The 12,251-nt window shown below is 47.5% G+C and overlaps 2 protein-coding genes across 4 annotated transcripts in view; one reads left to right on the top strand and one right to left on the bottom strand.

The window, feature by feature from the left end:
* The first annotated feature begins 1,557 nt into the window (after nt 1-1,557).
* The window catches only part of HIRA (histone cell cycle regulator), a 106,290-nt gene continuing 95,596 nt past the window's right edge, over nt 1,558-12,251 (top strand). For both annotated transcript variants that reach the window (XM_040465128.1, XM_040465130.1), the window contains exons 1-2: nt 1,558-1,681; nt 1,829-1,996. In XM_040465128.1, coding sequence (XP_040321062.1) covers nt 1,861-1,996 — 136 coding nt within the window. In that variant the 5' untranslated portion in view covers nt 1,558-1,681; nt 1,829-1,860. The remainder of the gene's footprint in view (nt 1,682-1,828; nt 1,997-12,251) is intronic.
* Nucleotides 9,016-12,251, bottom strand: part of MRPL40 (mitochondrial ribosomal protein L40) — a 4,587-nt gene continuing 1,351 nt past the window's right edge. For both annotated transcript variants that reach the window (XM_040465136.1, XM_040465137.1), the window contains exons 2-4: nt 12,034-12,117; nt 10,702-10,860; nt 9,016-9,409 (exon numbers count right to left, since the gene is read on the bottom strand). In XM_040465136.1, the coding sequence (XP_040321070.1) occupies nt 9,085-9,409; nt 10,702-10,860; nt 12,034-12,117 (568 nt within the window). In that variant the 3' untranslated portion in view covers nt 9,016-9,084. The remainder of the gene's footprint in view (nt 9,410-10,701; nt 10,861-12,033; nt 12,118-12,251) is intronic.

The raw sequence follows: 12,251 nt of genomic DNA, 5'->3' as shown, positions 1-12,251 counted from the left end.
TCCATCCTGCCATTAGAAAAGAGCTTCTGTGTAGGACTTCTGGAGAATGTAGGGAGAAGTGAGGTTCTCTGAACCCTGTGTTGGGATTGTCAGCCCGAGCAGGGTCTCCTCTTGTACCAGGACTCCTGCTTGAAAACAGAGGATTCCATCTCTGGACAGAGCTCCTTGAACACTCAAGAGAGGATGCCCCCTTCAGGATGGTTGCTCCAGGGTCCACCCACATGTCATCAAGTCAAGAGAATAGATGATTGTCATGAAGACAAGAGCTGGACTATTGCCCAGACTGTCACCACTGATGATGGACAAGGTATTAAGAGGCATGAAGCACTGCTGTGACTTTCCTGACCCTCCACTGAAGGGGATCTCTCTTTCACTAGCTGAAATAGAATCCCTCCTTGCTGGGTAGGCAGCCTCCATTTGCAGGATCACACTGGCTAATGTATCATTTGATGCATAATGAATATTAAAGTAAGGCACTGGCCTTGGGTTTTTGTCTTTCCTAAGCAACATCTACAGTGTATGCAATAAAACCACTCCTGGTGCTCTGCTGGAGCCACACTTCTTTTTGCCTGGGCTGCAGGTGGACTCTCTTGGTGGGCCTTCTGGTGATATAGAGGGGAGGGGTCACCTTGTCATTACTGCTGCCCCCTGGTCTGCAGCCCTCTCTGTCTTCAAGCTTGGTCTATGAGCCAGCTTGGCAGGACTCCTGGTAAAATTGCAGCATTCTGGCCCACCTTGAGAGTCTGACCCTGTCTCATTCCTGGGGTGGGTCCAGCAACTGCATTGTAAGAGGCTCCCCAGCAGATGACTAAGTTTTCCCAAGTTGGAGACCCACTGCATAGGTATTGCAGGACTACTCAGATTCACTAGCTTCTTTGCTTTTATTTCCTCTTGTGGACCTCTTTTGTTTACAAACTTTCCATGTCTTCCCATGTCTCAGAGTAAAGCCTTCATTCCTAATCAGACATACAAACTGCCCCATACTTACTTATTAAGGCTTCTTCTCTGCCCCTTGTCACACGCAGCCTCCATGCCTTGGACCAGCCTGCCACTGTGGTGGAAACATCCTTCGCTAGCCTCCACTACTAGCCTGGGTTCCTTCAGGACATCTTTGGGCTCCCTAGACCCCCGCCCAGCCAATACAGGTTATTTTGTGAGTTCACCCTCACCCTCAAGTGGACACTCAAGTGAAACTACTGTAGCCGCAGACATGGCAGCTTCGTCACATGGAGTTGATGCTCAGTATGTGCTTATGAAAATGAGCCCTATCTTTTGAGGTTTATGAAAATGAAACCGGCCTGGACCCCGTGGTTTCAGAAATAGGTAACGAAGTGCTACCTGGGCCGCCCGCCAGACACCAGGCAGCTGTCATTCCTTTGGCCTCCAGGATGGACTACAGACTCTTACCCTCGGGTCCCCCCCTCCCCATCCCTTGGGCCTCATGGGCCCCGCCTTTCCACGTGCCACCGCCCCCGGGTGTTATTGGCTGTTCTGCCCTGATGTCTTGTTTATTAGCTCGTGACTAGGAGGTGGGTGAGGAGTTATGGGCATATCTCTGAGTTCATTGGTTCATCAATCCGTCAATCATACGGTGCGGGCTTTCTTCAATTTTCATTGGCTAGCGAGTTCAGAGGAGGGATTCGGCAGTCGCCCCGTAATGGCGGATGGTGGCGGCTGGCGGGTAAGTGCTGGGGGCGCCCGGGAAGTGGGGGGAACCTCCTCGGACCTTGTGACCGGATTATCCGAGCCTTCTTCCAAGGAGGAGGCGGGATGGGCATCTGGGCGGGCAGCGCAGAGGCCTCCGGCTCAGGCGAGCTTCTCACTGCAGCCGCCGCGCCCCTGCGAGACCTACAGCGCTGAATGGAAGCTCTGCCGCAGCGCGCGGCACTTCCTGCACCACTACTACGTCCACGGCGAGCGGCCAGCCTGCGAGCAGTGGCGGCGCGACCTGGCCAACTGCCGAGAGTGGGAGGAGCGCCGGAGCGCGGAGGCCCAGGTGTGCCAGGGAGCCAGGGGTGGCGCTGGGCCGAGGGGGTGTATTGCTGAAGCGTCCGAGTGCACGGATCACGCCCTCCCCACGTTCCAAGTCCTGAGACGCCGGAGAGGAGTACTCACTGGGTCCCTCCTCTTTTTGTGCTTCCTTTCTTTTGAGAAATACGAAAAATTAGCATATCATCGGAGCTTTCATACATTGAAGACAAAGGAGGAAAGTTTAGAGTTTGGAGGGAGAGAGTGTTAGTGTTCTTAGCAGGCCTGCAGAGAAGGGGATATTGGGGAGGCCTGAAAAACCAGAAACCAGCCTTAAGAACCTTCACCCAGACCCAGGCGGGCACATCTGAAGAACAGAAAGAAGGTCCAGGTGTTTGGAGCAGAAGGAGGGTGGGCTGTAGAGAGGTAGGGGGTGAGGCTGGAGAGGTACCAGGTGGTATCTGGTGGGCCTTAAAAAAGGGTTTAGATTCAAGTGTAAACGTGTGCTGGGAAGTATGACTTGATTTGTATCTTTAAAAGGTCAGTCTGACTGCCATGGTGGGAGAATGTATTATGGAGGGGCAAAGAGACCAATGAGGAGATAGTTCTAGTTTTCCATTCATTCAGCAGATACTTATCATGATGGGAGCTCTTAGAGATACAGGAGTGATGAAAACCGAGCCCCTGCCCTTCTGGCACCTTCCGTGCCTTAGAGCTGTTTTTGGTTGGGGAGATGGAGAGAAGCTTGAAGGTGCAGTGCTCATGGGAAAGGGGTGAGGGCCCAGCAGGACTGGGGACTGCTTCAGCATGGTTAAATGTATGTGATTATTGAAACAGACAAACAGATATGGAAACCAAGCTCCTGTATAAAAGAAAGTGATGACAAATCCATAAGTGGAAATCAAAAAATTTTAAACAATAGCTTATAGCCTATACAGGAAGAGGTTAATGACTTTTTTTTTCTTTCTTTTTTTTTTTTTTAAGAGAGAGCTCATATATCAGTAAGAAAAATGGGGAGTGCGTGGGTGGCTCAGTCAGTTAAGTGTCAGACTCCTGGTTTAGGCTCAGGTCATAATCTCATGGTGTGGGTTTGAGCCCCAAGTCATATTCTGTGCTGACAGTGTGGAGCCTGTTTTGGATACTCTCTCTTACCCCCTCTATCTACCCCTCCCCTGCTTGCTCTCCATCTCTCTCTCTCTCTCTCTCTCTAATTAAACAAACATTAAAAAAAAGATTAAATGGGGATTATTTCAGAATAGAAAAGTTTGGCAAAGGGCAGGAAGAAGGAATTCATTCAAAAAAATCAAATGGCCTGGGATACAAGGTCAGATGACCAGTGGTTTCTGCCCAGTGACACATCAGAAGTGTCTGTAAGGATGTGGAGAAGCAGGGGTACGTGTGCAAGTGTTTGTGGAGTGTTACGTGTTCTGATTATCCAACAATTCCATCTGATTATCCAAACGAATACCTTTTGACCCCCTAGTTTTACTTCTGAAAGTCCATCCTAGGGAAGTAATTGGGTAACAGTGCACAGTTAAAAGTTTAAAATATCCATTGCATCACTATTTGTGATAGCACAAAACCTGAAAGCATCCTAAATGCCACTAATAGACATTTAACCAAATAACTTCCTCCAAACAGTGGGGTATTACATAGCCATTAAAAAGAATAAATAGCGAATCTATCTGGGCAGGGAAAGGAACCTGTAGTATATGGTTTAGTGAAAAACTGAGGAAGTACAATAGCCAGTAGATTATTCCATCATCAGGGAAATGTGTAGCATTAAAATTTAGTTCTAAAATTGTGTTGAGGAAGCTGTGAATTTCACCTCAGTTCCAGAAGTCTGGGAGTTTTTCATGTTCTTTGCATTGCTGATTGCTTTTTAAACAAGAACAAAAACATTGAGACAGTTGAGCTCTAGCAAAGACAATTAGAGAAGGTGAAATTATATGTGTAAAAAGGCTAGTCGAACACCTGGTGCCTACCAAGTGCACCTTTCATGGTGGTAAGGTACTGCCCTGTGTTTATTTGGCAGGGAGCAGGTGGGGGGAGGTGCGGGAGTGGCAGAGAAAAGCCTGCTGGTTGAGTGTCACCTATTGTCTTTCATCTAGATTCCTCCTTGCCTGTCTGGGGCTCCCTGCTCATGTGTCTCTTGCCTTACCCTCCCAACTCTAGCCACTCTTTCAGACTCTTTGTTTCTCTTCTCAGCCCCATCCTGGTCTCAGGAGGTAAACCTGATTAGGTCGACCGAAAGCATCAAGCCCTGAGACCCAGGAGAAGACATTTTAAAATTTACTCAAATTATGGTGAACTGCACAATAGTTTTTCACAGTAGCTTGGGAGAAAGTATGATCTATATGTGTGTGTTCTAATACGGAACTATCGCCAAGGTTTATTAGGTGGAAGCAGCCAAGTTTGTCTGACTTGTGTTTGGGAGGGTGCTATGGAAGAGGGAGGTTCAAGGGCCTTGTGAGCCAGAAGTGATTGGGGTCTCCTTTGCACAGCAGTCCCTCTGTGAGAGTGAGCGTGCAAGAGTCCAGGCTGCACGGAAACACACCCTCGTGTGGGCCCTGAGGCAGAGCCCTCCTGCAGACTGGCACCTCCCTCTGCCACAGGAGGAGAAAGACCAGTGACAAGCACTCCTGAATGGCTTCCCCTGATCTAAGTGGGGCTATCGCAGGACCCTAAGGACAGTGACTGGCCAAAAGAGTCTAGTCGGTCCCTGAGAGCTTCTACCGCCTAGAACACAGAGCCTGAGGTCTCCAGCCCTACTTGCGCACCCTTCACCTGCATTCAGAGTGAACTGAACCTGAACTGCACCTGCTGCTGCAATGCTCTGAAAGACAATTTCACCCACTGCACAGCTTCCAGGATGCCAGACACCACTGCAGATCCCAGTGAGCAGCCAGGTCAGGCTGGTTCGTGTTCCCCTCTTGGGGACAGCAGCATTCTCAGGTAAATTCTTGAGTGGTAGCCCTGACCCAAGTGGTCATGTAGGGGGATCAGAATGAGGTAGCTAAATGGTTGTGTTGTAGTGAATGCCTTTCCTGGTCCTGGATTTGGTGAAACTGCATTGCCAGTCCCTGGTGCTTACACAGAGCTACAGCCCACTCAGTTCCTCTGCGGACACAGATGGGGTGTTTCTTCTCCTACGAGATAGGCCTCTTGAAGACTCTGGTTTTTAAGAAATGAACACAGGTACAGAATACACAAGCTTGCGTTAAAAGGGTTCATAGACTCTTGGCTTAAGAAAGCCAAGCCCGAGACACAATGGAATTTTGGTCTCTTTCCTTCAGAATATCCCTTGGTCATTTTTAGAAAATGTAGATTATATCAAAAGCCATTTCACATATTTTATTCCAAACAAAAGCTGACCATTAAATCCACAATTTAATAGTTGCGATTGTTAGATTTAGCACCTGACATTGTTGTACTGGGAGAGTTTTGGGATTTTGTGTGCTTATACTCTTGTAGATGTTTTAAAAATATATGCATATGAACCAACAAGAACTCTAGTTCTTGAAGAGGTCTTTTTATTACTAATAATTTTGCATCTTGTGGCTGCATAGCAGGCCCCATTGTATGGTGCTGAGGGTGAGGCTGGCTGTGTGCCCAGCACCCTCCCTGCTCCTTCCTGGCCAGTGAGGCCCACCGCATTTTATTTATTTATTTTTTAATGCTTATTTTATTTTTGAGAGAGAGAGACAGAATGTGAGCAGGAGAGGAGCAGAGAGAGAGGGAAACATAGAATCCGAAGCAGGTTCCAGGCTCTGAGCTGTCAGCACAGAGCCCGATGCGGGGCTCGAACCCACGAACTGTGAGATCATGACCTGAGCTGAAGTTGGACACTTAACCAACTGAGCCACCCAGGTGCCCCGGGCCCACCGCATTTTAGTACTTCTTCACGACTGGGCCCCAACCTGGCCAGAAAGGACATGTTTTAACTCCACCATCTTTTAACACACTCTTCGGGGCAAAATAATCCCATCACTTCAGAAAGGCATACATTAAAGAAAACTTTGCCTTTTCATGTGCATTTTCTCCTTTGCTATGCCAAGTCCCTGTGACTGCATGTACCTGTAAATGTTAGGGGATCTGCGCGTAGGTCCTCAGTAGCCTTTCCTGAGTGTGTATGTACTTGTGAGTGGGGGGCAAGGGGAGAATGTGCACACAGGTCCCCAGTGGGCCTTCCTTGTGACTGTATACCTGGGAGTAGTGAGGGGTGTGCACATAGGTTCCAGTAGCCTCCCCCTGTATGTTTGTACCTGTGAGGTGAGGGGGGGAGTTGTGTGCACCTAGGACCCCAATAACCCCTTCCTGTGTGTGTATGTACCTGTTGAGTGGTGGGGATGTGTGTACACAGGTTCCCTATGGTTTCTCCCTGTGTGTGTGTCCCTGAGAGTGGTGTGGGCGTGCACATAGGAGCCCAGGAACAGAGGTGAGTATAAAGAGCCCATCCCAGGGTGGGGTGCCTTCACATCTGAGTCAACCAGGGTATCTCTTTTGTGGTGTGGCTACTTTCTGGAGCATTTTAGGCCAAGAAGGAGAGGGAAGGCTGCTGGCGATCTACGGGCATCCTCTTCACTCGGAAACATAAGGGATATTTGAATTTTCCAATCTGCATATGATCCCTTGGGCTTCCTGGGGCAGGGCTGCAAATAGCAGCCAGCAGTCCTGAAGGGCTCACCTCAAGGGATCCACACTGTACATGCTTCTTTAGGGCCGGGGGCTGCCTGCCACTGACTGCTCTGTTAAGAAGTCTTATTCCTTCTCTGCTACTCAGTGAGTTCCACGTTGACAAATAATCATCATTGCACAGAATGTTCCTACACCTGCTCCTGTGTTCACCCTTCACAACATCTGAGCACCTGCTACATGCCAGGAGGGCTCAGGCTCTAGGATTGCAGTCTTGAAATGGGCAAGTTACTTCAAAGAGTTTTAGTTGAGTTTAGGAGACAGACAAAACATTTAAACATCATTAAATAAGTCTAAAGTAATGTTAAGTGCTGTGAAGAAAATAGAGCAGGATCTCTTAAATTTCTTGCATGAAACCCATAATAACGGGTTTTATGATCTGTACATACCTTGTATACAGCATATATGGTTGAAACAAGTTTCACAAAACAATCCTTGTATAGTGTGGTACACTGACATTTTCAGTTCTGTGCCACTGAAAATAAACTGCTGCACATGTGGCAACTTGGGTGAAACTCAAGGAAACCATGCGGAGTTAAATGGATACATATGATAGTTCCATTTATGTAACACTGGTGAGATGATGTAATTATAGATGGAGAATGGTTACTGCTGCCAAGGGTTAGGGATGGGAAGATGGATGTGGATGTGGCTATTAAGGGGCACACAAGGGCATTCTGTGGTAATGGAACCTTCACATATACAGAGCTGAATGTGTGATGACATTTTGTAGTGCTAGGCATACACACAGATGATTGCAGACATAGTGGGAAATCTAAATACACTCTAGGCTGTACCTATGTCAGTCTCTGGGTACTGACACTACTTGGTGTTTAAGATGTTGACACTTGAGACTGGGAGAACCACACACAGCCCCTCCCTGCATCCTTATTTCCAACCTCCTGTGAATCTGTAACTACTTCAAAATAAAAAGTTAAAACTGCTGGCCATGACCCCATGAATTGATTATATAACCTAATGGATGAAAACTGTTCGAAAAGCACTACTGCAAAGCACCTGCAGTGGGCAGGGAGGTGGGGAAGGCAACATCGGAGCCCAGACTTGGATTAAGAGGCTTGAGCCTTGTAGAGAAAGGGGCACACAGGCCACAAGGAATAAGTAAGTGCCATGTGCAGACCAGGGGAAGGTGGATGGGGGGCTGTAAGGTGTAATCAGGGTGGTCAGGAGCCAAATGCCTGACCTGGCTTGTGCTTCACAGAGCCCTCTGGTTGCCTTGCAGAGGAGCTTGGCAGGGGCAAGGGGAATGCCCACATGGAGAGATGAGTTGGCTGCTGCGGTGGAACAGGCAAAAGTTGGCAATGGCGTGGACCTCAGAGGTAGCAATGAGGTGAAAAGTGGCTGGATTCAGTGACTGGCTCATAGGTAGAGCCAAAGAACTTAGAATCCTTAGGCAGGTTTTTCTCCGGTAAAAACATTTATCTAAGTAAACCAGAAGTGAACCACACACTAGGAAAACCTGAAGTCTTACTCAATTGTTTCCCCAGTTTATCAGCACTAAGGTAGTGAAGAACCCAAAGCTTTTCTGAGGTGGCTAGCAGGCTCTATTTGTTCACTTGACCTTCACTATTTACGGCCTGAATTGTGCCCCCCGCCCCATTCCTATGTTTAAGCTTTAACTCCAAGTATGTCTGAATGGTACTTTATAGATATGATGCTGAAAGAGGTAATTAACTTAAAATGCAATCATTAAAGTAGGCTGTAATCCAATTTGACTGGTATCCTTATTAAGAGAGGCACAGAAGGATGATGACCCTGTGAGGACACTGAGAAGGCAGCTCTGCAAACTAAAGGAGAGAGGTTTCAGGAGAAACCAATGCTGCCAACCCCTTTGATCTTGAGAGTTCTGGCCTCCAGAACAACTGTTGTTCAAGCCTCTTGGTTTAGGGTACTTTGTTCTGGCAGCCCCAGCACATTAATACGTTCACTGTTCTAGACTAACAGCACTTGAATAAGAGGGGTGCCATGTGCTCCTAGGGGACACAGCAACTTTAATGTGTCCCAGGCTTGCTCCAGTCTCTTCAGCCTCCCTTCCCAGCCTAAAACCCAAAGCTGGCCCTGCCAAAGATACGAGGAAACCCAAGTGCTCCACCTGCCCCAACGAGAAGGTTCTGCCTGTCTGCACAGGCGTGCGATACACAGTACAAAACCTGCATATCCTTCATTTCTCCTTGAGGTACTTTGTGCCTCTTGCTGGTGGTGTCTGCCCCACAGGATTGGAATCTTTTTACTCAAAGTCTTGGCCATTCATTCCCCAATACCAGACAAGGAAGGGTAGCATCTCTCACCCCCATCCATTCTCAGGTGAATTAATTTTGACTCTAACATAAAACAGACACTTGATTAAACATTTATTCACAACGTGCTTGAGTCCTGTTCTGGCTCTAAAGGCAGCCTGCAGCTCTACCTCTTAAACTCCACCTGTGTATACACCTTGGTGATGTCATGGTACCTGCCTTCAGGGGGCTGGTAGTTGGAGACTGGTGGCGTGTAATCTGGCCCTTCTTTTTCAAAGGGGAACAAATTGGGGTCCCGCTTGGTGGCCTCCGCATGTAGCTCTGGGGACAGGAGTTGCAGCTCCTGCAGAGCTTCCTGTTGGGCCTCAAGCATGGACTTGATGGCATCTCTCTCCATCTCATGCTCTCGATGCTTATACAGGGACCACTTCTTCAGAAGCAGAGCTCTCCGCTCACTCTCCTCAAAAGGAAGCTCCATGTGAGGCCGCTGTCTGGGAACACACAAATCCAAAGGTGTGAAGTTGGGGATCACCAGTGTCACTGGCCAGGCAGTCTGGGTGACTGCATATGACCCAGCCCTCCCCACTGCCAGAAACAGATGAGACTTTGAGAAAAACATGGAAGTTAGGGACAAAATAAAGAATGGAATGTTGGTGTAACAGCTGTAACTGACACTGGAAGCCAGTGCTATTTGCTTTATGTGGACGCAAGAAACAGCGATGCTCTAAGAAAACTGGTAGCACTTCCTCTGCCCCAGGCTGAGACTACCTTTGGGGAGAGGTGACTTTTCAGTGAAGTGGTGTTATGAAAATGGACACCCAAATCCCAGGGAGTCAAGAGCCCAGATCAGCCCACTAGAGTACCAAAAAAGCACGTGCCATGTCCCATAGGTATGGCAAAGTGCTACTTTATAAATGGTACGCTTTTTACAAGGCAGCACACAACAAGCCTACACACAACACATGCCAACTATGAGCATTTGTATCATAAAGCTTGAGGCTAAGTGTTTTCTACCATCAAGATGGGGCAAGGGCTGCAGACCCAAGACCCAAGTCATCAGTCATATAGCTAAAACTCCTCTTGCAAGAAAGCAACAATATGAACTGGCTTATCAAACAGTTATTCCAAGTTTCTTTCCCGTTTCAGCCATTCAAGAGCACCACCAAAGAATGCTTTTGCCAACTGAGGTGCCTGCGTGGCTTAGTTGGCTGGGTGTCTGACTTCAGCTCAGGTCATGATCTCGTGGTTCGCCAGTTCAAGCCCTGCATCAGGCTCTCTCCTGTCAGCACAGAGCTGCTTGGATCCTCTGTGTGTGCGCCCCCCCCCCCCGGCTTTTGTGCTTGCTCGCTCTCTTGAAAATAAATATTTAGGGGTGCCTGGGTGGCACAGTCAGTTAAGCGTCTGACGTCAGCCAGGTCACGATCTCGCGGTCTGTGAGTTCGAGCCCCGCGTCAGGCTCTGGGCTGATGGCTCAGAGCCTGGAGCCTGTTTCCGATTCTGTGTCTCCCTCTCTCTCTGCCCCTCCCCCGTTCATGCTCTGTCTCTCTCTGTCCCAAAAATAAATAAACGTTGAAAAAAAAAAAAGAAAATATTTAAAAAAGTAAAAAAGAATGCTTTTGCCAACTCCCACAAGACAGTCAAGGAGAAAAGGACTCAGACCAGGACCTAGTCACCCCACACCCACTCACCCCTTCCTGTCACAGGCATGAAATGCAGACAAAACTAGCCAAAGATGATGGAACTCTTTTTTGTCCTGAGAACCTCAACCCTAGAGGACCCTTACCTTGCTTTATCCAAGAGCTTCACAGGTGTTATAAAATCTTCAATGGGGATTAGCTCCTGGCTAGCTTTCTCCAGTCGTCTGATTCTCTTTTTCAAACGGTCCTTTGCTGCTTGGTCTTTTTTAGGATCTACCTTTTTCTTCTTTCTCAGAGGTTCCGCTCTAATGGAAAAGCAAACATTAGACATTTTCCTCTTCAGGTTCAGGAACATGCTGAGACATGGCACTAGGTGAAGTTCCCTGAACTTATACTGAGCTCTCCACTGGGGAAGGAACTATGCAGGGGTCTAATCTCACCAGTGGAGTGTGTGAGGGAGATGGCCTCCAATCCAGGATCCTTGTGAGAACTGTGGGTACTGTTAAGCCAGGAAAGGCTAGAAAAACTTCATATGGCATCAGGATATAAATTAAAAGTACTCATCTTTAGTGTTGGGTTCAGGTGTGCCTTGGGGTTGCAATAGAAACTGAAAATACTAAACGGATGAATTAGAAAATCATTATGTTATAAATGGATTTGTGATTTTTTATTAAAAGTGATTTTAGTAAGACTAAGACAGTATAATAAAAGTGACTTGCATATCCCTATTTACTTTTCAGGATTTCTTAACAAATTTCCCCATCCTAGAGCATTGACAAAAGTCTGATGTACTCCTGAGAACATATATCCTCTGGTGATAATATACTACTAAAAATTAAATTCTCTAGCATCAAGACTGAGCTTTGTGAATCAAGTCCCTAGAAAGTATCTGGACTCCTAGGTGGGAAATCTAGTCCTCATGCCTCTCCCCACCTCTCCAGGGAAGCAGAAATGGAAGGCCCATGGAGAAACAAGTCTATGCTGTGTCCTTTAAAACATACAAGAATCCCTCTAAAACTAATTTTTATTTAAACCACTTTTAAGTTAAATTTTTGTTTTGTGTTTACAGACAGCAGTGTTCCACATATAGAATGCTGAAAGAGGGGCGCCTGGGTGGCGCAGTCGGTTAAGCGTCCGACTTCAGCCAGGTCACGATCTCGCGGTCCGTGAGTTCGAGCCCCGCGTCGGGCTCTGGGCTGATGGCTCGGAGCCTGGAGCCTGTTTCCGATTCTGTGTCTCCCTCTCTCTCTGCCCCTCCCCCGTTCATGCTCTGTCTCTCTCTGTCCCCAAAATAAACGTTGAAAAAAAAAATTAAAAAAAAAATGCTGAAAGAAAAGCATCTGCCAAAATTTTACTGAGAAAATGTGCAGGAAATTAATTTTGCAAACAATGTCCAGTGGTCTCTTGCTTTCTTCTGTTCATATGCACATCAGTCTCCCGCTGACACCCCCAAAGAGGTCAGGCCCACGGTAGTTTACCTCATGGGAATGAGTTCCCAGAAGGAAAATAATGAAGCTCGCTGCTGGGTGTCTCTAATCTGTGTCTGCCAAGTTCCCAGAAGCCTGAAAGAGATAGGATATATAAATGTCTGATTCTCCCCCACTGAACAGGAAAAAGGGAAAAAATTATGATACTCAAAATCTGGGCCCCTTGTAACTATTGGACGTGACGACGAGGTCAATGTGGGAGACTTCAG

Source organism: Herpailurus yagouaroundi, unplaced genomic scaffold, assembly GCF_014898765.1.
Source record: "Herpailurus yagouaroundi ecotype Mexico unplaced genomic scaffold, PumYag 545, whole genome shotgun sequence".
NCBI classification, from domain to species: Eukaryota; Metazoa; Chordata; class Mammalia; order Carnivora; family Felidae; genus Herpailurus; species Herpailurus yagouaroundi.
Note: the sequence above shows the minus strand (reverse complement) of the source record. Positions and strands in the feature narration are given on the sequence as shown.